This window comes from Gopherus flavomarginatus, chromosome 12, assembly GCF_025201925.1.
Source record: "Gopherus flavomarginatus isolate rGopFla2 chromosome 12, rGopFla2.mat.asm, whole genome shotgun sequence".
In the NCBI taxonomy this organism is placed as follows: domain Eukaryota; kingdom Metazoa; phylum Chordata; order Testudines; family Testudinidae; genus Gopherus; species Gopherus flavomarginatus.
In genome coordinates, this window is record NC_066628.1 from 52,112,191 (window position 1) to 52,140,058 (window position 27,868).

Consider the following 27,868-nt stretch of genomic DNA (forward strand, 5'->3'; position numbering starts at 1 on the left):
ATATACAGAACAGGGCATCTATCTAGTGATCCCTCCCATCACCCATTTCCCAGCATTTGGGACTTGGAGGTTTAGGGACACACAGAGCATGGAGTTGCATCCCTGACCATCTTGGCTAATAGCCATTGATGGACCTGTCCTCCATGAACTTATCTAGTTCCTTTTTGAACCCAGTTCTACTTTGTGTTATATCCTTGGGGGCAGCCGGTTTAGGAAGAAATCACTTGAGGCCAGACAGCAGACAGCTAACAAAACTACCATTTATTTACAGACACAGAGCTCGCCTAACCCGCCGAAGCTGGCTGGGCTATCCCCTAATAATCTAACTCAGTTGCCATAGGAACAAAAACCATGACAACCAAATACACAACATATTCCTCCCCCCCAACAAGAACATCCCCTAAATATAACACACACTAGACTAGAGAAGGAGGGTAGACTGCCTCCATTCCCGGCTAAACCCTGGGGATTATTTTGCCCCATAACCGTGGGTTCGCCCTAGCTAAAGAGCCAGTCGATGAGGAGGCCTTTTGTCTCTAGTGGATTACGGAGAACTTCTGGTGTTGTTGCACCCGAAAGTACCATGGGCTTAGGGTCCGCAGCACGAACAGGTGAGGAGGTGGTATCAGCTTGTGCTGGGCAAAGGGGTATCTCAGCCACCGGCAGTAATGGAGGAGAACAGTCAGGAACAGGTGATTTGTGAGTCGGTGTCTCACCAGAAGAGGTGAAGTCAGACCACTCAACTGCAGATGTGTCCTGAGGACTGGCATGACCTGGCAACAGCTGATCTACATGTCGCCGCCAGGTAAGATTCTTTGCAGTCCAGACTGTGTAGGAAACAGCTCCTGTTTGAGTGATGATCGTGGCAGGGACCCATTTAGCTCTGGAAGTATAATTCCCAGCCAAAACTGGCTGTCCCGGGCTAAAGGTTCGGTCTTTTGCTCTGGGTGCCTGTCTGATGACTTGATATTGCTGCTGATGTTGCACAATTTGTCAGGGTTTTCCATGCATCACCAGGTCCATAACTTGGGACAATACTGGATCAACGCAAGTTGCCTTCTTTATTTGAGTAGCAGTGATGGGTATATTCTCTACCTGTTCAAAGTAGAAGATTTCCTTTTGGGCACTATCTTGATGTTTGACCGGCAAAGGCAACCTTGAGAGGCTATCTGCATTTCCGTGCAGAGTGGATTTCCGATATTTGATTTCATATGTGTGTGCTGAAAGTAACAATGCCCAGCATTGCATACAACTAGCAGCTAATGAGGGAATGCCTGTGTAGGGTCCAAAATTTGACGTCAGAGGTCGATGGTCTGTGAGAAGAGTAAACTTTTGCCCAAACAGCTACTGATAAAACTTCCGAATTCCAAAAACAATTCCTAATGCCTCACGTTCGATTTGTGCGCAGTTAGTTTCTGCTTTGCTTAGAGTGCGTGAAGCAAAAGCAATAGGTCTCTCTTCTCCCGAAGGCATAATGTGTGACACGACTGCTCCCACTCCATAAGGGGAGGCATCACAGGCCAATTGTAGGGGTGAGGATGGATCAAAGTGCGTTTGAACTTCAGAATTTAGCAATTCATCTTTAGCTTTGTTAAATGCAACATCATAGGCTTCAGTCCACTTCCAGGCCTTGTTCTGCCCCAGGAGCTCATGAAGTGGTTTTAGCAGTGTGGCTAACTGTGAGATGAACTTTCCATAATAGTTCAGTAGTCCTAGAAACGAGCGCAGCTGGCTTACATTTCGAGGTGGGGGAGCCTCCACAATAGCTTTAACTTTTGCAGGGGCCTTATGAAGACCTGCAGAATCAATGATGTGTCCCAAATATTCAACAGAGGGCTTGAAGAATTCACACTTGTCTTTGCGAACTCGTAGGCCATACTCTTTCAGTCTTTGTAGGGTAGCCTCTAAATTCTTTAACTGATCCTCTTCATTCCTTCCAGTGACCAGGATATCATCCAGATAGCACTGAACTCCTGACAAGCCACACAAGATCTGGTCCATAGCCTTCTGGAACAGGGCAGGAGCAGACGTTATTCCGAAGGGTAGGCGACAGTATTGATAAAGCCCCTTATGAGTCACAATAATCAACAGCTCTTGGGACCTTTCATTGACGTGCATCTGTAAATATGCTTGACTCAGATCAATCTTACTGAACTTTTGTCCCCCAGCCAGGTCTGCAAAGAGGTCATCGATGCGGGGAAGCGGGTGTTGCTCTGCACACAACACTGGGTTGACAGTGACTTTAAAATCACCGCAAATCTGGAGAGAGCCATCTTTCTTCACTATTGGAACGATAGGAATGGCCCATGAGCTATGGGTAACTGGTATTAGGACTCCATTGGTGACCAGGCGCTCCAGGTCTGCTTCAACTTTTGGCCTGATGGCATATGGCACAGTTCGGGCTTTCAGCTATTTGGGTGGACTGTCAGGTTTAATGTTCAATGTCACAGTGATTCCCTTCATACTTCCCAAATCCTCTCCAAAAACAGCAGCCATGTTTCCTTAGTATAGGGGTTAGACTGGTTGCTTCTTTAGTAATCTGGTGCACTTCTGCCCAATTCAGCTGAATCTTCTCAAGCCAAGACCTACCCATTAAGGCTGGGTAGTTACCTCTCACCACAAACAGTGGCAATTTAGCAGCCTGTCCACTGACCTCCACCTTAACATCAATAGTGCCCAACGTGGGCACAGCTTCTCCCGTATACGTCTTCAGAACAGTTTTTGTTGCCTTAAGCGGAAGAAGCTGTAGCTTTTCTTTATACACAGTCTTGGAGACCAGCGAGATGGCTGCACCGGTGTCCAGTTCCATGCGTATAGATTTGCCATCCAACAACGGGGTTACCCAGTACTCATGTGAGCCCACTGCCAAAGATAAAACATGCAGTGGCGCTTCCTCTTGCCATGAGGTGTCACCTTGATCATCCTGGGTCTGCTCTAGGGTATGCAGAGTTCCTCTTTTTGTCGGCCAGACCACAGTCCTCTTTTTCTTTTGTTTACAGGCACACTCAATGTGTCCCTTTTTGCCACAGTGTTGACACACCAGGTCCTTACACCAGCATTCTGGTGCCTGGTGACCTGTCTTACCACAGCGGTAACATTCTTGACTCTGCACAGTTTTGTGGGTAGGTTCTTGTGACACCTTTTGCACCCTAGGGGATGCACCGACGTATTGCGCCTCCCTTGTAGCCAGTTCCATGGAGACAGCAATATCAACAGCCTTCTGTAATGTAAGCTGAGCCTCTGTCAGCAGGCACTTCCGTATAGCTTCACTGTAGAGGCCACACACTAACCTGTCACGCAGGGCATCAAAGCTTGTATGTCATGTCAGGGTGTGAGGAATGCATCCCAGTGGGCACCCCTACGCCCATGGGACTGGCCTGAAAACCCATGGCAACGTGTTCACATTGACTTCGCTGGCCCCCTTGAAGGAAGCATGTTCTTGGTGGCAGTAGATGCCCATTCTAAATGGCCAGAAGTCTCTATAATGCAGTCCACTACTGGAATATGTTGTGTATTTGGTTGTCATAGTTTTTTTCCTATGGCAACTGAGTTAGATTATTAGGGGATAGTCCAGCCAGCTTCGGCGGGTTAGGTGAGCTCTGTGTCTGTAAATAAATGGTAGTTTTTTTTGTTTGTTTGTTCTTTACCTTGACTTCTACTTCCTTCTGTTACTGGAGCAGCACCGGAATCCCATCCTCGTCGCCCACTTGTTATATCCTTGGGGGCAGCCAGTTTAGGAAGAAATCATTTGAGGCCAGACAGCTAACAAAACTACCATTTATTTACAGACACAGAGCTTGCCTACCTGGCCGAAGCTATCCCCTAATAATCTAACTCAGTTGCCATAGGAACAAAAACCATGACAACCAAATACACAACACTTTGGCCTTCAGAACATGCCCTGGCAATGAGTTCCATGGGTTGACTGTGCATTGTGTGAAGGAGTGCTTCCGTTTGTTCATTTTAAAGCTGCCTGTTAATTTAATTGGGTGTCCCCTGGTTCTTGTCTTATGGGAAAGGGTTAAATAAGGCTTCCTTATTCACTTTCTCCCTGCCATTCACGATTGTATAGACCTCTACCATATACCCTCCTAGTTTTTGCGTTTCTAAAATGAACAGTCCCCATATGGAAGCTCTTCCATACCGTGATAATTTTTGTTGCCCTTTTCTGTACCTTTTCCAATTCTAATATATCTATTTGGAGATAGGGAGACCAGAACTTCACATAGTATTAAAAATAGAGGCACACCATGGATTTATATAGTGGCATCATGATGTTTTCTGGTTTATTATCTAACCCTTTCCTAATGTTAGCTTTTTTGATTGCTGCTGCCCATTGAGTGGCTGTTTTCAGAGGACCATCATTTTGTATGTATATTTGGGATGATGTTTTCCAGTGTGTATTACTTTGCATTCATCAGCATTGAATTTCATCTGCCATATTTATTGTCCAGTCACCCAATTTAGCGAGATCCCTTTGTAACTCTTTGCAGTCAGCTTTGGACTTGACTATCTTAAGTGATTTTGTATCGCCTGCAAACTTTGCTACCTCAATCTTTACTCCTTTCTCCAGATCATTTATGAATATGTTGAACAGCAGTGGTCCCAGCTCTCCCTTGTGAAATCTGGTCATTTATTCTTACCCTTTGTTTCCTATTTTTTAAGCAATTCTGATTCATGTGAGGACCTTACCTCTTATCCCATGGCTGCTTACTTTGCTGAAGAGCCTTTTGTGAGGGAACCTTGCCAAAGGTTTTCTGAAAGCCCAAATACAGAATACTGCCTGGATCACCCTTGTCCACATATTTATTGTCCCCTCAGAGAATTCTAATACATTGATGAGGCATGATTTCCCTGTACATAAACCATGTTGCTTTTCCCCAGCATATCATGTTCATCTATGAATCTGATAAATCTGATCTATGAATCTGATAATCCAACCGGTTAGCCTTATACTGAAGTTAGGTTTACCAGCCTGTAATTGCCAGGATTGCCTCTGGAGCCTTTTATTAATATTTTTTTTTAATTGGCATTACATTAGCTCCCTCTAGTCATCTAGTATAGAGGCTGATTTAAGTAGTAGGTTACATACCACAGTTGGTTCTGCAATTTCGTATCTGCGTTTCTTTCGAACGCTTAGGTGAATGCCATCTGGTTCTGGTGACTTTTATCTATCGGTTTGTTCCAAAACCTCCGCTATTGACTCCTCAATCTGGGACAGTTCCTCAGATTTGTCACTATAAAGAATGGCTACGGTATGGGAATCTCCCTCACATCATCTGCAGTGAAGACTGATGCCAAAAATTAATTTAGCTTCTCTGCAATGGCCTTGTCTGCCTGGAGTGCTGCTTTAGTGCCTTCTCCACCAGGTGCCCCACTGATTGGCGGCTTCCTGCTTCTGATGTGCTTAAACAGTTGGTGCTGTTAGTTTTTGTGTCTTTTGCTAGTTACTCTTCAGCTTCTTTCTGGGCCTGCCCATTTATACTTTTACACTTGATTTGCCACAGTTCATGCTCCTTCCTATTTTCCTCACTAGGATTTGATGTCCAATGTTTAAAGGATGCTTCTTTTTGCCTCTAACTGCCTCTTTTACTCTGTTGTTTAGCTATGATGGCGTTTTGTTGGGCCTCTTACTTTTTTTCTTTTATTTGGGGTATACATTTTGTTTGAGCCTCTATTATGGTGTTTTGAAAAGCTCTCCCTTCAATATGCAGACGTTTCACCCTTGTGGATGGTCACTATTACCAAGCAGTTCAGCTATATTCACCTCTTGGAGCAGAGCCTGCGCTCCACTTAGGACTAAATCAAGAATGATCTCTCCCCTTGTGGGTTCTAGCACATGCTGCTCCAAAATCTGCCATTTATGGTGTCTAGAAATGTTCTCTCTGGAGCCTTTCCTGAGGTGGCACATACCAAGTCAATACGAGGCTAGTTGTAATCCCCCATTATTATTGTTTTCTTCCTTTGTAGTTTCCCTAATCAACCTGAGCATTTCACAATCACCATCCCCATCCCGGCCAGGTGGTCAGTAGTATATTGCTACTGCTATACTCGCACTCTTCAAGCATGGATTTAGTTTCAGACTAGCAGGTTTGGGGTGTTATTTATTCAGGGTTACTGGGCTAGGTTTAGAGGATGTTTGTAAGAGGCATCCTCCCCCCATGTTTCTTTTATAGGTGGCTTTTTATGGCAGGTTATAGACCCTCGGTCTCCTGCCCTGTTGCTGAACTCTTCCTTCAGCCAAACTCTCTTTACCTGAGCAGCTCACTCTGTCTGGTGCTTTCTCACTGTCAAGGCTCTGCTTGGTGCAGGACCTGGCAGGAATGCTGCTCTAAACTCACCCCCTTTGCTGCTCACCTGGGAGCTGGCTTTTTTAACCCCGTTCAACCTGATTTAGCCCTGCCTTCTTGTCAAAGGCCCCTCCATCACATGCCCCCACCTGCTAACCAGGCTCTGTTCACCAGCTGCTGAGGTCCATGGCAAGCCACTCTCTCCTCATTCAGCCCCCAGCTCTGTCCCTCCCTGATGCCCACAGGGGAGGATAATACTGGAGCCACCCAGCAGTGCCCATGCCAGAGGTGAGTGAGCGGGGCTGCCCTGCGAGCCCTTTGCTGAGGAGTGGGAGTTCCCAGGACTTGCCGTTTGGTCTGCAAGTGCATTGCCCACTTTGGGCAGCTCTGCTTGATTTGTACTGGTGCACAGGGCCCAATGCAAGGGGTCAGGGCGTGGGGACATGCCCAAGTGCTGCTGTGTTATACCCACTCCCTCTCACCAGAGCATCCATTAGAGTAAACCCTCTTCAGCAAGCCTGCCTAGGTGGACAGCGAGGGCCCATGATGGGGAACAGCCTAGGCATGATTGAGGCTTGTTTCCACGCTCTGCCATCACATGTCAGACATTCTATTTTTCCTTGACAGCTGCAGTGAGTTTGTTGATTCTTGGATCTCTCTTTTCATTGAGCATGTGGCTCCTGTGTCATGGTTGCTTCTGTCTAACAGGATCCCGAAGCAGGTTGGGAGAGGTGATTTTGGGACAACTGTGCTGCAGGGCAGGAAGAGTTACCCTCTACACCTGAGAAACAAATCAATGGTGGCAGCACCAGGCTCTCCAGAAATCAGTTTATTGAAAAAGTAAAAAGTATTTTCAAAGTAACAAAAAGAACCTGGCCACCAGGTCAACCTATTGGACACTATAGTAGAAAAGCAAATCTATAGTCGGCTCAATCCAAAATAGGACTTTTGACACTGTGACATTACGACAAGATATCTAATCTGTACAGCACTGCATGCTGCCATGAGAGCTGGGCTATCATTCTCTCTCTCTGCCCCTGGACGGACAAGGGTTATTCTGCGGAGCTGCAGCTCAAAGAAACAGCTTTAAGGCTTCCAGTCAGACAGTGCCACTGTCAGCGCCGGCTGGGTCCTATCAGCATGTGCTTCCACACAGCAGAGCCAGTGCCAGCTCAGACCCCCACTGCTTCAGTGTCCACACACCAGTGCCAGGCAGAACCAGCGCGCTCCAGCCACTGCTCTTTTGGCCAATCCAGTTGTAGCTGAAGATGGACATTGGCTCTGTGGTGGGGGTGAGAGCAGTGGAGAAGGATCAGTTTCTCCCCGTGGTGCCCCTGGCAATCTGGGGGCTCTGGGGAGCTTGAGGTAGTTCACAGCCCTACAGTGCAGTTACTGAGTGAACTCTCTGCTTCCCCTAAACTGCCCTGATCAGCAACCCCAGGACTGACAACTGCACTGCCCCACCTCCGCTGCTGGAGAGTTGGAGCAACAGGAGCCCTATGCCAGGGAGAGATGCCTCAGTCCATCCTGGCAGCTTTAAAGAGCTCCACAAGGTCCTTGGAGTCAGCGTCAATAAGGTCAGATGGTTTCTCCCCTTCGTCATTGATGGCATCAAGCCTGGCCCCTAAAGAGATGAGGTACCTGCAGGAGACAGAGGGAGGGGCTGCACTGGCAGGCAGGTGTGCTGGAACAATGTGAAGGGGCAGCTGACCCAAACTGCAAACCTGTGAGTAATGGAATCGACTTCCAGCCAGGGGACATGGCAGCACCCCTAGTTCCAGCACCCATGCTGGCGGTGGGCAAGGCAGCCTAGAAGGGGAGAGCAGACATGTGCTTCCAACACCACTTCCTGGAGACAGCCCCAGTCCTTGCAGGATTAAGGGGATTCTGGGCCTCAGCAGGAAATACTAGGCCTTGGCAACTACCAGGTACACAGAGTTGCCAACCCTTCAGGATTGGCCTGGAGTCTTCTGGAATTGGCATCTATCTCCCAGTGACTGTTGAAAGTAATCCAGGAGATTTTGATAGGATATTTTAAGAAAATGACATTATATCATGTTGGGGAAAAACATCTCCCAGAATAGCTTCAGTCACAGTTGGTAACCCTAGATATACAGGGTGTGCGGCAGGCTGCTCCACAGCCCCATGCCAGCACACCCTTCCCCCCCTACTCCTGGAGCTCCAGGCCAGCACCCTGCCTCCCCTCCCCTCCCCTCCCCTCCGCCCAGAGCCCCAAGCCAGGACACCCTGCCCCCCCCTCCTACCGGAGCCCCAGGCCAGGACACCCTGCCCCCACAGAGCCCAGGCTGGGCAGGTAACTGTCAGCAGGGCTAAGCCAAGCACATGGTGGCTGCTGACCTGGCTATGTGGGTGTAGCCATTGCTGCAGGCCATGTGCAGGGGGGTCCAGCCATTCTCGTCCTTCTGGTGAATGTCCGCGCCGTATCGCACCAGCAGTTTGACACAGTCGAGGTTCCCGGCCAACACGGCTTCATGGAGGGCTGCCAAGCCTAGAAAAGGGACCGGTCAGCTGCAGGGTCTGACCTGCCTGGCCATAGGGAGGCAGAGGGACCCTTCCCTCACTGGGCCAGGGAGCTGCTCCAGGGGTTCTGGGACGTGACACGAGGCAGGGGCTTTGTGGGGCAGGGAGGGGAAAGGGCCCCAGCTTGGAAATACCTAGCTTCCCTCCCCTGCACCCCAGAAAGGAGCTTGCGCCGGGTCATTTTTCCCCCTTACTGGGGTAAATAGCTCTTTGAGTGGCTCAGGCTCTGTAGCCCCCTCCCTTCCCTGCTGAGCCAGGGCTGGTCAGTGACGTCCCAACTCACCCTCGAGCTCTCCCACCAATAGCCTGCATGTCTCCTCCAGGCCTCAGCCCTGAGTCACGAGTCCCCCACCTCTAGGTTGGCTGAGTGGGAGCCTGGCACCCAAGCCAGGGCTATTTTAGAGGGGGGTCTCCAGGGCCTTTTCTGACCAGGGGCGGCTCTAGGCATTTCACCGCCCCAAGCACGGCAGGCAGGCAGCGTTCAACTGCTTGCCTGCGGGAGGTCCGCTGGTCCCGTGGCTTCGGCGGACCTCCCACAGCTGTGCCTGCGGGAGTTTCAGAAGCCGCGGGACCAGCGGACCCTCCGCAGGCATGCCTGCGGGAGGTCCGCCGAAGCCGCAGGACCAGCGGACCTCCCACAGGCAAGCTGCCAAAGGCAACCTGCCTGCCGCCCCCACGGAGCTGGCAGAGTGCCCCCCGTGGCTTGCCGCCCCAAGCACGCACTTTGCGTGCTGGGGCCTGGAGCTGCCCCTGTTTCTGACAGAGGCTGAGGCAGAGCCACAAGGGGCAACCATGTTATAACGACACAGGCCGTCACGCCGCCCCTGCCCGCACCAGCGCGTTCATTGGACCAGCCCCAGGCCTACACACAGGCAGCAGAGTCATACATACGGGGAAAGTCACTCAGTGCATCAGCAGCAGGGCTGGTAACAGAACCCAGGAGTCCTGGCTCCCCACCTCCCACACCTCCCCTAACCACTAGGCCCCATTCCCTTCCCAAAGCTGGGAACCCAAGAGTCCAAGCTCCTAGTCCAGTGCTCTAGCCACCAGTTCATGCTACTTCAGGCCTCTCCCTTGCTATTCCCCTCCCTGACTGGCCATTCGTGCGTTGTAGTCACTGTACGTGGTGCTGGGTACGTCAAGGGTCAAGGTCCTGGGCTTTAACCCCTCTGCACTGAAGGGCTGGCTCTGTCCATGTCTGCTAGGGGGATGCATTCCCACACTACAGGGTGCCCATTAGCATCCGGTGCTGGGCTAGCTCCTCCCAGAGGGATTGAAACACTTGGATCCCATCGATGCTAGTTGGGGGATGGGAGCAAGACCCCCCTCCGCCACCACCAGCGGGGCATGAAGTGACTTAATTATAAGGGGGTGAAACTCTAACGCCCTGCTCTGCATGGGGTAAGGCTGTGCCTGCACATCCCCTGCAGAGGGCAGGCCTACCCACCCGGGAACCGCCCGCTGCTGCCCACCCATTAGCTCTGCCAGCGCGACAGGAGGTGTTACTCACCAGAGGGGTACAGGGTGCTCAAGGTGACCTTCCTGGCTCGGATAAACCTGCCCACCTGCTCCAAGTCCCCCTGCCTGATGTTGTCCTGGAATATGATGTCGTTGGGGAAGCGCACTGTCCGTGCTGGCTTGAGGCGCTGGGAGGAGCCGCGGTACCGGGGCAGCGAGGTCGGGTCATAGTATTTCATACTGGTGGGCATCTTGTGAAGCCGGTGAGAAGGCACAAGGGCAGAGACACAGTGAGGCTGCGACAGCCTGGGTGAGCAGGTGCAGGAGGCAGCACTGACCCCCCACCCCCAACTCAGTGTCAGAGCACTGTGCACTCTTCTCCCCTGTTCTGGTCACTTCCTCCTTAGGCCAAAGAGCACTGGAGCTGCTAGTTCTGCAGGGGCCTCTCCTGGCAGCCACAAACAGCCACCCTCTAGAGCAGCGAGGCAGCTCTGAGTGTTCCCACCCCCACCGAGCTCAGTCCCAGACTCCCTGCTTGGGGCTGACGGGCTCCACCAGCAGCTCCCGTTATATAGCCTCCTGCTGGCTATTTTGGGGACATTCAGCTCATGCTGTTTGCCATGAGGTGCTGTAATAGAGCTGCCCTGCCTTCCAGCCTCCCACTTTTGGCGCAAGTTAGAGTCTCATCTTACAGCCGACTTGTTGATGTGCCATCTAAAGGGTCAAGACATCTGCTGCCTATGTGGGTGCTGCCCCTGGTACCTGGCCCCACTGCAGGCTCCCTGTGGCATGGAAACCAGGCCCGCCAGGAGTCCATTAGGAACAGGCCTGGGAAGCCAGGGACTGATGCATGCAGCAGCCTGCAGAGATGTGAAACAGTGATTTGTCAAAGCCACAGACGCCAAGTTAATGCCGAGGTCATTCACGCTCCGGTGGCCGATCCCCACACAGGCGAGGCTGGTGCTACAGTTCATAGCTAGGCTCCCATGCAGTGTCCTGCAGAGGGCAGGAGCGCTCGTCCTGGAAACAAGCTCCAGCAGCACCTCTTGGAGTGCAGCTCACCCCAGCCCCCCCGGAACTGCTGGCACAGGACTGCTCCTGTGGCCGTTAGCAGGGCCAGGCAGGAGAATAGCACCCAGAGCAGAGCTTCAGGGACCCAGGGAACACCTGCTGCATTCTCTGCTCCCCCAGCACCTGTCTGAACTGGGCATCTGCTGGGTGAGGATCCCACACATCAGTTATGGTTAAGGCTACAGTTTAGCCAAAGGTATTTTTAGTAAAAGTCATGGACAGGTCATGGGCAATAAACAAAACTTTACTGTCCCTGACCTGTCCGTGACTCAGACCTGTGACTAAATCAGGGTGGGGGCATGTGCTCGGGAGCCCAGCAGCACCACCAACTGCTCTGGCCAGCCACCTAGGGCCCACTGCCTGGGGCCACAGACTGTGGCTGCTTCCCCCACCCTAAGATTGCTGCCAGGGGCCACCCAAGCAGTGGCTGGTGTGGCTGTCCCTGAGGCCAGCTGCTTGGGTAGCCCTGGGATCAGCCCCATTGGCTGCTGCAGAACTCAAGAGGCAAGGGTGGGCAAACTTTTTGGCCTGAGGGCCACATCTGGGCATGGAAATTATATGGTGGGCCATGAATGCTCACAAAATTGGGGGCTTGGGTGTGGGAGGACTCCAGCTGGGGGTGGGGGCTCTGGGGTGGGGCTGCAGATGAGGGGTTGGAAGTGCAGGAGGGTGCTCTGGGCTGGGACCGAGGGGTTCAGATGGTGGGAGGAGGATGAGGGCTGGAGCACAGGAGAGGGTCTGAGGGGCAGGCTCTGGGCAGTGCTTACCACAAGCAGTTCCCAGAAACAGCAGCATGTCCCCCCTCCGGCTTTTTCAGAGGTGCAGCCCAGAGGCTCTGCATGCTGAATTGTCCGCAGGTGCCACCCCTACAGCTCTTCCTGGCTGCACTTCCCAGCCAGCCAATAGGAACTGCAAGGGCAGTGCTTGGGGCAGGGGTAGCAGCAGCATGCTGAGCTCCCTGGCTGCCCCTATGTGTAGGAGCCAGAGTGGGGGATATGCTGCTGCTTCTGGGAGTCGTGTGGAGTGGGGCACGACCTTGACCCTGCTCCCAGGCTGGAGCACTAAAGTGGGACAAACCCCCAACCCTGCTTCCTGGTGGGAGCTTAAGGGCAAGCTTAAAACATTTCAAAGGCTGGATGTGGCCCCCGAGCCATAGTTTGCCCACCTCTGCACTGAGGTCATGGAAGAATCAGACTCCACAACAGACATGGAGCTCTAATTATGGTGACTAGAGCAGCAGGGGTTCCAGTAACATCTGTTCTCCCAGTTCCCTCCCCTTACAAGGGTGATTGGTTCAGATAGAACTACACTGAAATTTTCATCATGTTATCTCAATGCCCAGGGTCATCCATGCCCCAGATTGGCTGGAGAGCCCTGCCAGAGAGCAAGAGCCAACAAAAACTTAATGTTCCTTTGGGAGCTGCCAGCAGAGGTTCAGCACAGTCAGCCATGCAACAATTCCTGTGAACCCAAGACAACAGCTGGGCAGGCAGCAAATTGTCATCACTGCTACCGCTCAGCTGAGCATCACACTATTTACTTCCTTTCTCCCCTAGACCCACCCCCATTTGTTAGACTCTAGGCTCTTTAGGGTAGAAACTCAGGCTTAGGAGTGATCCCCTCAGATCAGATCTGGGGAGGGGGCTGGGGAGAGACAGCTCACACTGCTGGATCAGTTGTCCAGGCTCATGCCTGTGCTCAGAGGGCAACTACTAAGAGCTCAGTCTTGTTTGTGTCGGACAAACCCAGGTGTAAAGGGCTCAGGCCATGTACCCAGCTGCAAAATGGATTTTCTGGAGGTGGTAAGCAGCCAAAAAGTCTTTGCAAAGTAACCATCTTAAAAGACTTCCCCTCTCTCCTCCTGCCAGAATGTTCAAAGTAGCTGCTTCCAAAGAGAAAAGGTATCAGTGACCAGCTTTCCTCTGGGCACAGATGCTGCCTGGTAAACAGAGGGGTTGCAGAGCTGTAATAGGACTCTTATGGTTCCCTTTGCAGGATGGCGCCCAAGCAGCAGTGCCAGCAGATGGGGAAAGCTTTGGGAACACCCCAGCACACATCTACTTTGGAAGTTGTAACACTTTTACATTACATGCTTAAAAGAAAATAGCCTTGGAGGCCAAAGTCCTCCACCTAACCCCACAACCAGCAAAGCAAGGTGCAAATTGCCCCAAGCAGGCCTTGTAGGTCTTTCTACCTGAGCCCCTTTACAGAGGAACCCAGAATATATGTGTTTACAAGAATAGTTCTGGTGGTCAGTAGTCAGCTTGGTAATAGCAGGGAGGCTCAGTGGGATCATGTGACCCTGACCAGCATAGCAACAAAACACTTGAGTTCTCAGAATGCAGGTTCCTGGGATTGACTGAGGGTAATGACATCTCTAGACCAGTGCTTTCAGCCAGGGGCATCTGGGATTGATCAGTACCTCAAGCATCCAAATCCATGCCCACCTGCTGACAATACAGTGTCTTAGTAGGTAGCTACCACACAAGTGCATGCAGGTTTAGACAGGGCATTAGAGGTCCTGGCACAAGATGGCTGGAATATTATTTGTATTCCAACTGCACCCGGAGGCTGCTGTCAGGAGCAAGGGAGATTTTCCCTAGTTGCTCCCACTCAGATCTATGGCAGTCCAGATATTTTACTTCCAACACTTGTAGATGACAGGTACCATCAACTGTTGTGGGGCAGGGTGAACAAAGTGGACTCTGGCTTCCAAGTATATGGTATTGCCCCAACACTGGTCTGCAAGGGGACAAGGCCATGAGCCTTAGACCCAAACGTACGCTTGGCCCAAAGACCATCACAATGTCTGGCTGGACAGCTGAAGGCCACTGCAGACATTGTAGTGATACCTTTAACAACAAATCTGACTCAATGCTACTCACTAACCTCTGGCATTGCTCATCACAGCAATGATTCAGCAAGGCACAAGTTCTTGGCTCCTCTGCAGCACTGCATGTTTCAAGTGGAGGGTCAATATCACTCTTACAGATAGGGAAAAAGGAAGTTAAGGGATTTTATCCTGATCACCGAGTTCCTGGTTCCTTCCCCCACATTCAGACCTCCCAGAGTCTTGCAGAATTCCAGCTGGGGGTCAGGAAACAAGCTAATTAAAATGAGCTCTAGGTTTGACATTTAGAGTCAAAGGCACAGGATAGTATTAAAATCTCAACTTTATTTGGCCAACAAGTTCAGCTCCAACGTTGTGGTGGAATGCGTAGAACAAGCCTGATTTTGCTCAGACTTTCACAGCACTCCCATTCCCAAGTCCCACTCCCTATAACCCAATAATCAGAAGTGTCCTGTTTGCTGCATTCTGTCAGGCCCCCATGCACCTTGTCTGCCCAGGAAACCCATTCACAAAAAAAATGCACAGAAAATGATTGAGGAAGAGCCTTGTTTGATCAGGGAGATGTGGCAATGCCACTAGGTCCTGTCTACACAGGTGAGCCAGCAGTTGGGGCTTCCCTCCCCAGAGCCCGCCACAGCCAATGCTGGTAGAACGTTCCACCCTTCCCAATCTTTGGAACAGTCATCTCCATTCATCTTTCAAAGCAAAAGGCAAATGAGCCCTTCAGCCACGCAATGATGTGTTAAAGGGAAAACATCTGCCCACTCCCCAGCCCCAGGACCCCTGAAGTCAGGTTAGTGGTTTTCCCCCCCACACTGAAAGATGGCAATTCCAAGGAAGAACAGCTGAGAATGGTTAGGGCACTGCCAGGTGGAGAGTAGTTATGGCCTTTAGATTTAGAAGAGAAAACTAAGCTTTCCTAGGAGGCATTACTGGTGAGGCTCTGAAATGTCAGGCAAGGAGACTTCCTGCCACTTCACAGCCCACTTCTACCCAAAAGAACAGAACACTTGGAACAAATCCATGTACAAAAAAGTACATCACAATAAAAAAAATAAGAGGCCCAGGTGCCTGGGCAGCTAACTAGCGACAGATCCCTTTTCAGAACTGAAAAATAAGAGGAGACAGTCAAGTGCACAGACAAGTTAGGATGAAGTGTTACTTTAAACCAATCCCTGCATTTCCAGCCAACACTCCTAGTTTAAATCTGAATGGGTTTCTGGACTCGCTAGGCCCTGTGACAGGGCAGCCAGTGTAGTGTCTGCTCTTTGGGATATGCAGATTCGAGTCTCCTCTTTACAGTTCATCTTTGTGGATCTTCTGGTCCTCTTCACCTTCCTCAAGATCAATCTCATCAGCCTCCAAGTCTTCCAGATCCTGCATTTAAATACAACATTTGTCAACAGCTACTGGTTCTGATCTGGTACAATGCAGACAGGACCCTGGAGCCCCAGCAGATTTAGGCACAGCAATGAGGCAGCTAAAGCACCATCTCCTGCCCCATGCACTCCAGTCCAATCCATGCTCTGCTCCACCTGACATGTTAATGGCAACACTCATTACTCTGGCCATTCAGGGAACTCAAACCCATTTGAGATCAGTGTTAAAAAAATCCCAGAGTCACATAAAAGCCAGTAGTTAGAGAACAATGGACGGGGGGCCCGAAAGGCAGAAGGAAGCAGTGAATCCTGACACTGCAAATACAGTACAGACTGCTCATGTTATAGGGACTGGATAGAAGAATATCAATGCACTGACCACAGCTGATTACAAGAGACTAGCATCTCTCCCTTCACAACATGAGCCCGTGAAAGTGAACAAAGAAACTGAATTTAGAAATAGTGCACAGGCTGGCAGGAAGGGGCGCAGCTTTGCTCCAGAAGCAGAAAGGGCACTGCCACCTGGTGATGCACTGTCCTGCCATCATGGTGGGCCTAAGAGCAAAGGCAGCAATCTCACATGGGTCTAGAACCACAGACATTGCTGGCCAAGGCAGAGGAAAAGATTTTGAACCAAGCACAGGCCCTGAGCATTCAAACAGCCTCACAGTGGTGACCAGAGGTAGGAAAGGCAGGGCCTACATGGATTTAACAGATTAGTGATCCCTCAGTTCACATTCATGTATTTATGCCTCACAGCCTGACAGTCCCAGCCAGCAGCAACCCATCAGACTGCAATGGCCAGCCGGACTCCCAGCTTTTCAGGGATGTGTTTAGTGTTGCCATGCCCACAAAGCATCTAGCCTGCTGGGAAGAACCAAAAGTGGCTCTAGAAGCCAGGACCTATTGTAGGGGTTAAATCCTAATGCTGTTACTGACTCCACACTCTGCAAGCACAGCAGACCAAGGCTCCCCGAGGAATGGGCTACTCACCTCTTCATCCCCAGCACCATCCTGGCCTCCACTTTCCAGGAACTTCTGGAAGCCTTCTAGTGTCCTCTCTCCATTGTAGTCTATGACCTGCAGGGTAAAAGCCAGAGAGATGCTGGTTAACCCAAACAGAGTCAAGCCCTTGGTGGGAACAATGCTCTTTCTGAACAACGGTTTTCAAAAATGCCAAGCAAGAGGAAATGTAAAATTCACCTTCACCCACATGAGACGAAGGAGCAGCTCAGCCACTAGACCGCCGAGATTGCTGCGAGAAGAAGACAGCCCGCAGATGAGCACACTGTCCTCTGCTGCACTTCACCCAGCCCCATCTAGCACTGCCCCCATGTCCTCCCAGGCTGTCTCCCTCACACCTCCTGCAACTCAGCCCATCCCCCAAAGGCAATTTGGAAGATGCCAAAACCAACCTTCTCAATCTAAAAGCCCATCTCCCAAATGGGTGCTAGAGCCCCAGGCACACAAGAGAGCAGAAAGGCTCTAAGCTTCTAGCTCTCCCTTGCTAGAGATGATCCACACACAAGTTCCTGGAATTCAGCAATCTGCGTACGTTTTTGCCAGGGCCTGCAGGGAAGAACTTGAGTGTGGGAAAACTGTGGACTTTCACTGCCTCCACTTCGTTAGCTGTTGAGTCCATCTTGGCAATGACAATGTTCTCATGGTCCTTGTAAGTCTCTCCCAGTTTGTCCCAGATAGGAGCCAATTGTTTGCAGTGACCACACCAGGGAGCATCTGTAAATTAAAAGGCAACATGAAGCTTGGAGGCCATCCAACAGACAAGGGAAGGACTGGGCCTTCTACTCTGATGCTTGCTAGCCTAGTCCAAGCCCTGCAGTAAAGGAGAATCTCCCCTTCATACGTTCCTCTTCCAGATCATCCAGCTCCTGGGGGAAGGTGTCAAAAAGGATTCATTCAAAAAGGAAGAGAGTAAGACTGAGAATATCCTATTGCCCTTATATAAATCCATGGTATGCCTATATCTTGAATACTGCATACAGATGTGGTCTTCTCATCTCAAAAAAGATACTGGCATTAAGTTCAGAGATGGGCAACTAAAATAATTAAGGGTTTGGAAGGGGTCCCATATGAGGAGAGATTAAAGAGGCTAGGACTTTTCAGCTTGGAAAAGAGGAGACTAAGGGGGATATGACAGAGGTCTATAAAATCATGAGTGATGTGGAGAAAGTGAATAAGGAAAAGTTATTTATTTGTTCCTATAAGAACTAGGAGCCACCAAATGAAAATAATGGGCAGCATGTTTAAAACAAATAAAAAGAAGTTGTTCTTCACACATTGCACAGTCAACCTGTGGAACTCCTTGCCTGAGGAGGCTGTGAAGGCTAGGACTATAACAGAGTTTAAAGGAGAATTGGATAAATTCATGGAGGTTAAGTCCATTAACGGCTATTAGCCAGGATGGGTACGGAAGGGTGTCCCTAGTCTCTGTCAGAGGGTGGTGATGGATGGCAGGTGAGAGATCACTCACTACCTGTTAGGTTCACGCCTTCTGGGGCACCTGGCATTGGTCACTGTCAAACAGAATACTGGGCTGGATGGACCTTTGGTCTGACCCAGTATGGCCATTCTTATGTTCTTAAGGTGGTTCCTCCCCATATACTATTCCCAACCTGGCTGCTTTCCTGCCATTTGTTATTCAGCATGCTCAAAGTACTCACAAAACTCCACAAACACATTCTTGGTCTCATCAAAAGCAATGTCTTCGAAGTTCTTTCCAACCAGAACTCTGACAGGCTGTTTGTCCCAGTCATCAGGCAAATCTTGACTCATTAGGTGAGGCTGGAATTGGAGAACAGGGACTGAGAACCAGCATGCATATAGCAATGTGGAATGTGCAGGCAAAATCATGCTCCCAGGAAAACCCCACTTCTTGCAGACTGTGGAACAGATCAGCCATGGGCTATAAGAAGTCAGCTGAGTCAGTCACTTCCTCCTCCTCTCATGGAGAATCCACCATCCTCTAACCTGGGCATTTCTGAACTGCTGGTGCCCCTGCATGGGAAAGGCTGCAGCTGAGTACTTCAGAGAGGAAGTATGTTCACTTAAGTGTCAATTACTGAGGAAGTCATTCCCAATGTCACATTGGAACAGAGCTCCATTTGAAATTGCCACTGTGCTAGGCTATGCATAGCTACCTTCATCTTCAGATTAAGATTGATGATTCCCACCATGAGCAAGAGGCTACAAAGTTCTCAGCTGTCTGAGAAAACAGGAGTAGCAGCTGGATATGCACCACAAGGACAAGTGAAGTGCAGAGACAGGAACCCCCTGCTTTACTGTGGATGCCTTCAGATGCTGATAAAGTAGTTATTTCTGTGCTGGCACCCTGCCCACTGGCTCTGCCCTTTGGATGTCTCAGCATGCAGCTCACTAGATACTATACCATTAAACATGCTACAAAGCTAATTTGAAAGGATTCACCCCACATGACCGGTATAAGGTTTCACACAAGCTCTTAGAGCAGGGATCACTCCCACATCTCTGCTTATGTCAGGGTCCAAAGAACTGCATTCGTCCCTGTTACCTTGACTTTGCCCTCCAGAAACTGGTCACAGAACTCCTTGATCTTCTCTGCTGTCAGTTCATCTGAGTCAGGTTTGTATTTAGTCATTTCCTCCTCCAAAGTGATGAGGCGCACAGCTGGGCACTCTTCCTTCTTTAGGCCAAAGAACTCCAGGATCCTCTGGTTGTCACTATGGTCACTGTCTATGAAGATGAACAGGATCTTTGGAGGAAAGTCAAATGTAGATATTAAAGACATGAAGGAAATCCTACAGTAGCAACTCTGCTATAAAGTCACTAAGCCAGCTAGACAGCTGGCTTCCCTACCCCCTTGAGCCCATGGCAGAACATGGGCCACTTTATTCTACTACAAATACTGGGGCTGCAGTGGCTGAAGCAATGTGCATGAAGACAAACACTTTAGCATGCCATAAGTTACATTACAGGGCTGGCTTACACCAGTCAGAAGGAAAAATCAGGAGTCAAGCTGCCACTCTAACCTACACTCTCCTCAATGAGGTCTATACATAGCAGCAAGTGACTAAGGCACCTGGCTATTGGGAGATCCATATACAGAAACAAGGAGACTGAGGGAGCCGTAAGAAATCAATGCCCTGTACAGGCTAGGAGCAACTGCCCTTCTCCAGCGCCTCACCTTTCCTTTGAAGTTCCCAGCTGCTGTCTTGAAGTTGTCTAGTTTCCCTTGATAGTCAGCAACACTCTTTGGCAGGAACAGCAGGATGTGAGTCTTGATCTCTCCTCCAAAGATCTTAGGAGCAGTCTAGGAGAAATACAACTCCACATTAGGAGCACAAATAAACCCAGTGCCAGAGTCCATGGACTTTTCGGCACTGATGGTGCCAAGGGAGTCACCAAGACTACAAGTGCCACTCTGAGAAGCAAACTTATCCCTGGCTCCCTCTTGCATCTCCTGCTTCATCTAGGCACAGTAGGTTCCAGGCCAGGAGGAAAGAGCAGCATAGCTTCCCATCCCATAGTCCCACGGGCTCAGAACATGTGTGACCAAAGAGCTGATTACATACTGGCAGGCCATACCTGTTCAGTGAACTCGATGACCAGAGGCAGCTGGTTAGACTTGATGAAGTTCAGCAAGTTCTCTTTTGTAAGATCACCTTCAAAGTTGTTGCGACCTTCATCAAACTGGGGAGACAAAGGGGTTATTTTCTTAAGGGTTAAAGTTAATGCTTACATGCACAGACACTTACTGCCTCGGCATGCAGAGAGATGAGCAAGTACAGCACATTCCAAGTAACAAACTTCATACAGAACCAAGGCCTGGGAGGGGCCAGCCCAACTGCATGGTTCTGCCACCTACTGGTAAGGAAGCAGATTTCCAGCTAACACTGCAAGCAAGAAACAAAATACTCAGATGTAATCCATGATGTAATCTAAACCAAAGCACTCATTCTGCTGAGAAGGGAGACCTGAAGCTCCCCAGACAGTAAGTGGGGCAGCAATGGAGAGGACACTGAACCTAGCTCTTGGTGCAATTCTGCAAGAATACAAAAGGATTCTGAAGACATGCCTTGGAGGGGGACTTCTAATTTATCAGCTGCTTCGCAGCATTCTAGACTATGTTAGAAAAACCAGTGAGAAGCTACAGCAAACCCCAGAGTCAGTGACTGGGCAAGGGCAGCACTCTGCACAACATAAGTCAGCACACAGGTCTGAGTTGAAGCACATACATTAGCCAATAAACAGCTATTAGAAGTGAGCTGGTGTCAGGCAGCAAAGCCCACTACGCAGCTGCTAATAAATAGCAATTTACTCAACCCACTGAGGATGTGTCACCCTCTATTGTTAGAGACACAAGAACACAGAGATTGGAGGAGAAGATGCAGCACAGGTGCCAAGTCCCATTTTCTACTAGACCACCACCTATTATTGTCCTTGATTCTCAGAACCTTCCCAGGCAGCCTGAAGAGGGGAACAGCAGAGGGGCATCAAGGTTAAAAACACAGGATGTGCGAGCAAGAACGGCCATACTAGGTCAGACCAAAGGTCCATCTAGCCCAGCATTTGGTCTTCTGACAGTGGCACCCCAGAGGGAATGAACAGGTAATCAAGTGATCCATCCCTTCACCCACTCAACTTCTGGCAGAGGCTAGGGACACTATCCCTGCCCAGGCTGGCTAATAGGCATTGATGGACTTATCTGCCATGAATTTATCTAGTTTCTTTTTGAACCCCATTATATTCTTGGGGTTCACAAGATCTGGCAAACAGTTCCACAGGTTGACTGTGCACTGTGTGAAGAAATGCTTTATTTGTTTTTTTTTTTTAAATCTGCTGCCTATTAATTTCATTTGGTAACCCCTAGTTTCGTGTTATGAGAATGAGTAACCATTTCCTTATTTACTTTCTCCACACCAGTCACAATTTTATAGGCCTCAATCACGTTCCCCCCCTTAGTTCTTTCACAAGCTGAAAAGTCCCAATCTTATTAATCTCTCCTCATATGGAAGCTGTTCCATACCCCTAGTCATTTTTGTTGCCCTTTTCTGAACCTTTTCCAATTCCTATATATAAAAATGTGGGGTGCAGCAGCAAGATGGTGGAATAAAGTAACCCAAATGGCAGTACTGAACAGACTTCAGCTGAGAAGCTGAACAAGAGAATGCTGGTGTTCAAGATTAGAAGCAAGCTGGACAACTTCTCTATGGGTAACTAGGCCAGCTCCTTAATATCCTCAAAAGACTTGTTTAAAATGCCACATTCACACCCAGACAAGCCACACCAAGGACAGTGAAGGGTGACCAGCTGGTAAGCCCCTTTCCCAAACTAGACCAGAACTGCCTTTGGAAGGCATTTTCTCCACTGACACTAATGGCAGGAGCCACAAAAATTGGATCCCTTTCAGGAGCTCCGGTCAAAGTAAGATCCTAGACCCTCTGACTTTACTGAATAATTAAACTGATAAAGGCAAGTCTTGTGACCTGGTCTTTGTAGCACCCATATGAGCCTGCAAAGCCTTTGTGATCTGCCAGAGGAACAGCAGTGTGAGGAGACAAAGCTCTTGGGAACCAATGTAAGACAGCCACTGAAAGTTCTGCTCCTTTAAGTAATGTTACATTTAGTTGTCCTGACTCCAGCAGGGACTATTGTGCTCAAAGAGAGCATAGGAAAGTCAGAGGAGCAGGTCACTCAAGACATGCTCATTAAGAGTTAGCACAAGGAACAAATGCCTTTCTTTTCCACCAGCCTCTAAAACAAGAGCACTTCCTACACAGACAACTCTGGAGTTTATAAACCAGGGTCAATAGCGACAGTGGTGAAAGAACAAGTCCTTCACTCATAGGGACCTGCTCACTTGAGTGCAGGTCTTCACTCCTGACACCCTTGTCAGATAAGCTGTAAAATCCTCTACAAAGATATTTCAACCAGTTAGCAGTGGAAATAAACAGTGTGAAGATTCCATATAAACAGCCAGCCATCAGACACCCTCTGGCATGCAGTGAAAGCAGCATTCCCTAAGGGCAGGGTACAACTGGAATAGCCTCAGACAACCAGAGGGGGATCCTACAAGCTTTAAAAGAAACAGCCACTGGAACAGCTCTTTGCTTTCCGCAGACAGGTGCTGCATCTTCTAAAATTCTAACGTGAACCCCTAGACTCACAAGTCTGGTTTAAGTATAGCAGCTTTAGGAGCTGCAGTTCAACTAGTCCAACAACTTTGGAGCCTTTTAATTTACAGAAAGAATAGTGGATAGAGTACAGCTTGGTTAAATGGAATTAATCCAAAGGAGCTTTCTGCCCTGCCTCTCACTGCATGTCATGATGCACTAGCATCACCAGCTCTTCTCCCAGGGAGCTTCAGCTTCCCATCTCCCCAACCCTACTCCTCAGCTCTGTTCCCCATGTAGGCTGAAGAGTAACAAGCTATTTTAATTGGCTGGAGGCATCAGCCACATCACACCTTCCAATTCTGCAGCTCTTGCCAAAACCATGACTCCTTAGTGCACCCTGCCTCTGCCACAAGAGCTTGGAAACCCTCCTCCTAGTCAACCCTGCTGTAACACGCCAGACAGCTGAGCCCACAAGGAGCATATTAAAGGATGTTTCAGCTAAAACAAGAGCAAGCTGAGAATGGCACGGCAGTAGGATCCTGGACGCTGTTGTACAACAGCTCTTAGAGGCAGAAGGAGGCAACAGTAATAAACTCCATAAATACTTCAGTTCACAGCAAACATTAACTTCACAGCAGCCAGAAACCTGAAACAAGGAAAAGGCAGAAACTAAAGGTAATTCAGGGCTCATGTTCAGTAAGTTCCAGAAATATGCACAAGACACCACTAAAATACACCCTGTCCAGATGATTGACAATGCGTCCCCCTGCTGAACAAAAGGAGCTACAATATCAAATCTGAAATCTAGGCAGTTTATAATTAGTTTCAGGTTCTACACCCATACTGAGTCCTCTGGAGAGTCTGGAGTTTTACAACATTTTCTAAATTAAAAAAAAGGTTTTCCTCCCAACTGCCGTGGAAGATCCATGAACAGGGATATTAACTATACAGGGGAAAGAGTGAAAGTTACTCTACAAAGAGTACAGTTAAATGTTCCAAGGTCAGACACTCCTTAAATGGTCACCTGGAACATTAATAGGTAGAGAAATTCAGATTAAGCATGGCATGTGTTCTTTGAACCACTCCTCACCTTCTTAAAAAGGACAACACCGTCTTTGCTGAGCTGGTATTTGGAGAAGACATCACTGCTGTAAGAGATCCCAAAAGGAATGTCATCAATGGACTCAGCTGCCAACAAGAATTGCTTGGCAGCCTCTGACTCCACATCCTAAGAGAGAAGAGAAAAGGTGTTTTACACTACGCTTCAGTTCGAGGCATCCAGTGATTACGCAGCAAAGAAGGACAGGGAATGTTGGGCAACATCTGTGCTTGATTTCATAAGCTCTCAGAGTTGCAGCAGGCAGAAAATCTGCAGCAGACATGCAGTGTGCCTCTAGTGGGGTTATCACCCCACTCCTGCCTGGAAGGACTTGAGGGCTGCTACTAGGAAAGGAGCAAGCCTTGGCTGATTGGGGAAACAGCCTCAGCTGGGGGCCATGCCCCAATCAGCACCCAGCTGCCTCTATAAAGGCATGAGCCAGGAATAAAGGCACATAGTCTCCTCTAGCTGTGGAGAGAGACAAGCCTGGCTGCTGGGGAGCTACAGAAGGTACCAGGAGTGGAGCAGGGCTGAGGAAAGGCCAAGGAAGCTGGGGAGTGCCAGCCTGGAAACCCCCCAGGCTGCAGCCTAGCATAAGGCCAACAGGTACTGGGGTTTTTGGGGACAGCCCAAGGCTAGACAGACAGCAGGCCCAAACTCCCCTTACCCATGATGAGTGGCATTCACTGCAGTCTGCCCCAGGGAACAGGGGTTAGTTGGTGACTGGCAGTAGCCTTACACTGAGGCAAGTTGTGGATAGGGGGTGGGGAGACCTGGAGACTGAGGGGTTACTGCCAGAGGGGCAGCACCCCAGAGAAAGGGGCACTGGGGTCCTGGGAGGGACACAGGCCAGCAGTAAGGCAAATCACTGGCTTGCAGAGGGCACTCCGGAAGCTGGACGAGCTAATTCCAGACAGACCAGCAGGAGGCACTGCAAGAGTGAGTCTGCATACTTACAGTACGCTTCTGAGGGTATGTCTACATCTACAATTTTGCAGCGCTGGTTGTTACAGCTGTATTAGTACAGCTGTATAGGGCCAGCGCTGCAGAGTGGCCACACTTACAGCAACCAGCGCTGCAAGTGGTGTGAGATGTGGCCACACTGCAGCGCTGTTGGGCGGCTTCAAGGGGGGTTCGGGGAACGCGAGAGCAAACCGGGGAAGGAGACCTGCTTGCACGGGGGTTCGGGGAACGCGAGAGCAAACCGGGGAAGGAGACCTGCTTCCCCGCGGTTTGCTCTCGCGTTCCCCGAACCACCCTGCAAACTGCAGGGAAGGAGACCTGCTTGCTCGGGGGTTCGGGGAATGCGAGAGCAAACCAGGGAAGGAGACCAGCTTGATTACCAGAGGCTTCCTCAGGTATGCTGGGATACCTGCTTATTCCACGGAGGTCAAGAAAAGCGCTGGTAAGTGTCTACACTTGATTACCAGCGCTGGATCACCAGCGCTGGATCCTCTACACCCGAGACAAAACGGGAGTACGGCCAGCGCTGCAAACAGGGAGTTGCAGCACTGGTGATGCCCTGCAGATGTGTACACCTCCTAAGTTGCAGCGCTGTAACCCCCTCACCAGCGCTGCAACTTTGTGATGTAGACAAGCCCTGAGATCTAAACCCAAACACTACCTTGAAGAGCCCAATCACAGTGACTTCACTGGAATCCACTAGTGCCTCAGCTGCAGCAACATCTGCCAGGGTAGTGGCAGCTGGACCAGTGCGTTTCTTCAGCCAGTTTACAATATCATCAGCTTCTCTGCCAGCTATATCAGAAAGATGAGAAAGTTCACTGTTCATCCTTAGTTTTGCAGACCAAGGCATGAACATGCATCCCGACTCTAGGGACAGTACAGACTCAGCTAATCTGGGGTATGAGGAACAAGTGGTCCATTCACTGCCCAGCCCCAATTGTCTCTACTTTTCCTTTCACCTTCCATCAGAGCAGACTCCTGGAGTGAGCAAAGCCCTGCACCTACCTGGAGGTACTATGAAGGCCAAGGCATTCTGTGTAGCACTAAAACCCACACGGAGCACCCTGAACCAAGGTACAAGGATTCTCTGGAATCCACTCCTTTCACACACTGTTTCAGTCACCAGGCTGGCCCAAGCACATTTAGACTTTGACCAGTGTTATCAGCACTACAGACCTCCTGGAGGATTCTGGGATTTTCATACAGAAAAAAGTCAGTATTTCTCATCCTTTGTTTTAGCACCCTGAGGGGTTTTTGCCCTCAAAAGAATCTAAATGTTTTAGAACTTACTACAGCCTTTATTTTAATCAGATTGATCAAACATTCCCTCACCAAGATGGACTTTTACATTTAGCATTCACAGCAACTGCATAGTTTGATTCCAGCCTTGTGTATCACTACATAATAATTACAAACGGAGCTTTAATCATACTGCTTTCCTATCACTAAACTCTAGGAGTGCATAGATGAAGGAACCACATTACATATGATCATATACCCTGGCTTGGATGCACTGCCTCAAATACAGAAAATGCTGAATCTGACTGCCAGGGATGAGAAATGCACATCCTCAAGTAGCGAAACCTACACTGGGACTTCTACTCTCTAGCACTGGAGAATTTACGGCTTCTTTATCTTTTATTTAAAAAAGTAGAGAACTTGCTACAGGGTGTCTCCAAATGTATTCCTCTAATATTTCCCCCCAGAATGACACCAAAGAACACCTCAGTATATGGAAGAAATAATGAATGACTAGACAATGAAGCCTACAATTCTGTTTTCAGATAATCCCTCATGTCAGCCCTGCTCTGTTACCAGATGCTAATGCTGCCTACTTATTCCACCAGCAATAACATACGCTGCCCCCATACACAAGTTTTGTAAACTTCTCTTTTGGAAGAGATCTACTACTTTTCATCTACCAGAGCATATTCTGGATATATTTAATACAGTCTAGTTAGTGTCTCACTCCTCCTGACCATGGAGAGGCATACCACAACTAATACCCAAGACAAAGAAACATCAGCTCAATCCATTCTGACATAATCCACATCTCTTTACTGCCGCATCTGTGCATAAAACAGACTAAGAACAGATCTAAGTTATGTCCAACGAGTCTATGGGATGCTCAGCCCAACTTGCCACTGGGTGTCAGAGATGGATCAACTTGGGGGTTTTTGTTTCGATTCAGGCAATTTGCAACAGAATGAAGTCCAATCTAATACATCTCAGGCCTGCTCAGTGACTCCTCCAGATGCTAAACACACCAGGCCCGGCAGAACCGCCCCGGCAGTGCCCGAGCTCACCTGTGTACTCTCTGGGGGCAGATTTGTCTCCATTTTTGAAGAATTTAATAGTGGGGTAGCCGCGAACCCCGAACTGCTGGGCCAGCTCGGACTCCTCCGTGGCATCCACCTTGGCCAGCCGGATCTCGGAGCCCTCAGCCCTGAGCGTGGCTGCAGCCTTGGCGTATTCGGGGGCCAGCGCTTTGCAGTGGCCGCACCACGGGGCATCTGCAAGAGAAAGGAGGGGTCAGGCTACTGCGGGAGGGGGGCAGCCCCCCCCCGAGCCGGGCACGGCGCGCAGACCCCCCGCCCCCCGCCCGGAGCCGGGCACGGCGCGCAGCCCCCCCCGCCCCCCGCCCGGAGCCGGGCACGGCGCGCAGCCCCCCCCGCCCCCCGCCCGGAGCCGGGCACGGCGCGCAGCCCCCCCCGCCCCCCAGAGCCGGGCACGGCGCGCAGCCCCCCCCCGCCCCCCCACTCACAGAACTCCACCAGCAGGTGCTTGTGGGCCGCCAGCGCGCGCTCGAAGGAGGCCGCGCGCAGCACCAACACCCCGTCCTCCTCCTCCTCCTCCCCCCCCGCCTCGGCGTCCGGCTCCGCGCGGCCCGGCCGGGCCAGGCCCAGCAGCGCCAGGCCGAGCAGCGGCGGCACCAGGACGCTCAGCAGCTTCATGGCGGCAGCAGAGACGAGTCGGACCCGCGGCGGAGAAAAGGCGCCCACCCCCCGCCTCCCGCTTATAAACCCGCCCCGTGCCCGCCGCTGCCGCTCCTTATTGGCTGAGTCCGTCGCCCTCGCCTGCCTCGCCCATTGGCTTGGCCG

General features: G+C 50.2%; 2 protein-coding genes across 5 annotated transcripts; both read right to left on the bottom strand.

The window, feature by feature from the left end:
• Positions 1-7,104: 7,104 nt before the first annotated feature.
• Positions 7,105-14,437, bottom strand: PPP1R27 (protein phosphatase 1 regulatory subunit 27). 4 transcript variants are annotated; one of them, XM_050920080.1, is made up of 4 exons: positions 14,250-14,437; positions 10,342-10,540; positions 8,649-8,799; positions 7,105-7,931 (listed from the first exon to the last, which is right to left on the bottom strand). In XM_050920080.1, the coding sequence occupies exons 1-4, from the start codon at positions 14,256-14,258 to the stop codon at positions 7,808-7,810; spliced, it is 483 nt and encodes a 160-aa protein (XP_050776037.1). In that variant the 5' UTR covers positions 14,259-14,437; the 3' UTR covers positions 7,105-7,807. The 4 variants fall into 4 exon arrangements, with proteins under 4 accessions (XP_050776037.1, XP_050776039.1, XP_050776038.1 ...); XM_050920082.1 differs by lacking the exon at positions 14,250-14,437 and adding an exon at positions 12,128-12,545; XM_050920081.1 differs by lacking the exon at positions 14,250-14,437 and adding an exon at positions 12,128-12,545 and having other exon boundaries at positions 10,342-11,149.
• Positions 14,438-14,515: 78 nt separating this feature from the next.
• On the bottom strand, positions 14,516-27,736 carry P4HB (prolyl 4-hydroxylase subunit beta). Its single transcript, XM_050919964.1, has 11 exons — positions 27,532-27,736; positions 27,074-27,280; positions 25,426-25,559; positions 23,793-23,930; positions 20,172-20,276; positions 19,771-19,896; positions 19,138-19,338; positions 18,272-18,392; positions 17,146-17,327; positions 16,584-16,670; positions 14,516-15,588 (listed from the first exon to the last, which is right to left on the bottom strand). Exons 1-11 carry the CDS (start codon positions 27,719-27,721, stop codon positions 15,508-15,510), a joined length of 1,572 nt encoding a protein of 523 aa, XP_050775921.1. The 5' UTR covers positions 27,722-27,736; the 3' UTR covers positions 14,516-15,507.
• Between the last annotated feature and the right edge of the window lie 132 nt (positions 27,737-27,868).

Coding starts and splice junctions, on each gene's coding strand:
- PPP1R27 (XM_050920080.1), bottom strand. Junction 8,800..10,341: donor GAGCACCCTGTACCCCTCTG/GTGAGTAACACC, acceptor TCCCTTTTCTAG/GCTTGGCAGCCCTCCATGAA. Junction 7,932..8,648: donor GGCTACACCCACATAGCCAG/GTCAGCAGCCAC, acceptor TGTCTCCTGCAG/GTACCTCATCTCTTTAGGGG.
- P4HB (XM_050919964.1), bottom strand. CDS start 27,721: ATGAAGCTGCTGAGCGTCCTGGTGCCGCCGCTGCTCGGCCTGGCGCTG. Junction 20,277..23,792: donor GTGTTGTCCTTTTTAAGAAG/GTGAGGAGTGGT, acceptor TTGTCTCCCCAG/TTTGATGAAGGTCGCAACAA. Junction 19,897..20,171: donor TCATCGAGTTCACTGAACAG/GTATGGCCTGCC, acceptor TATTTCTCCTAG/ACTGCTCCTAAGATCTTTGG.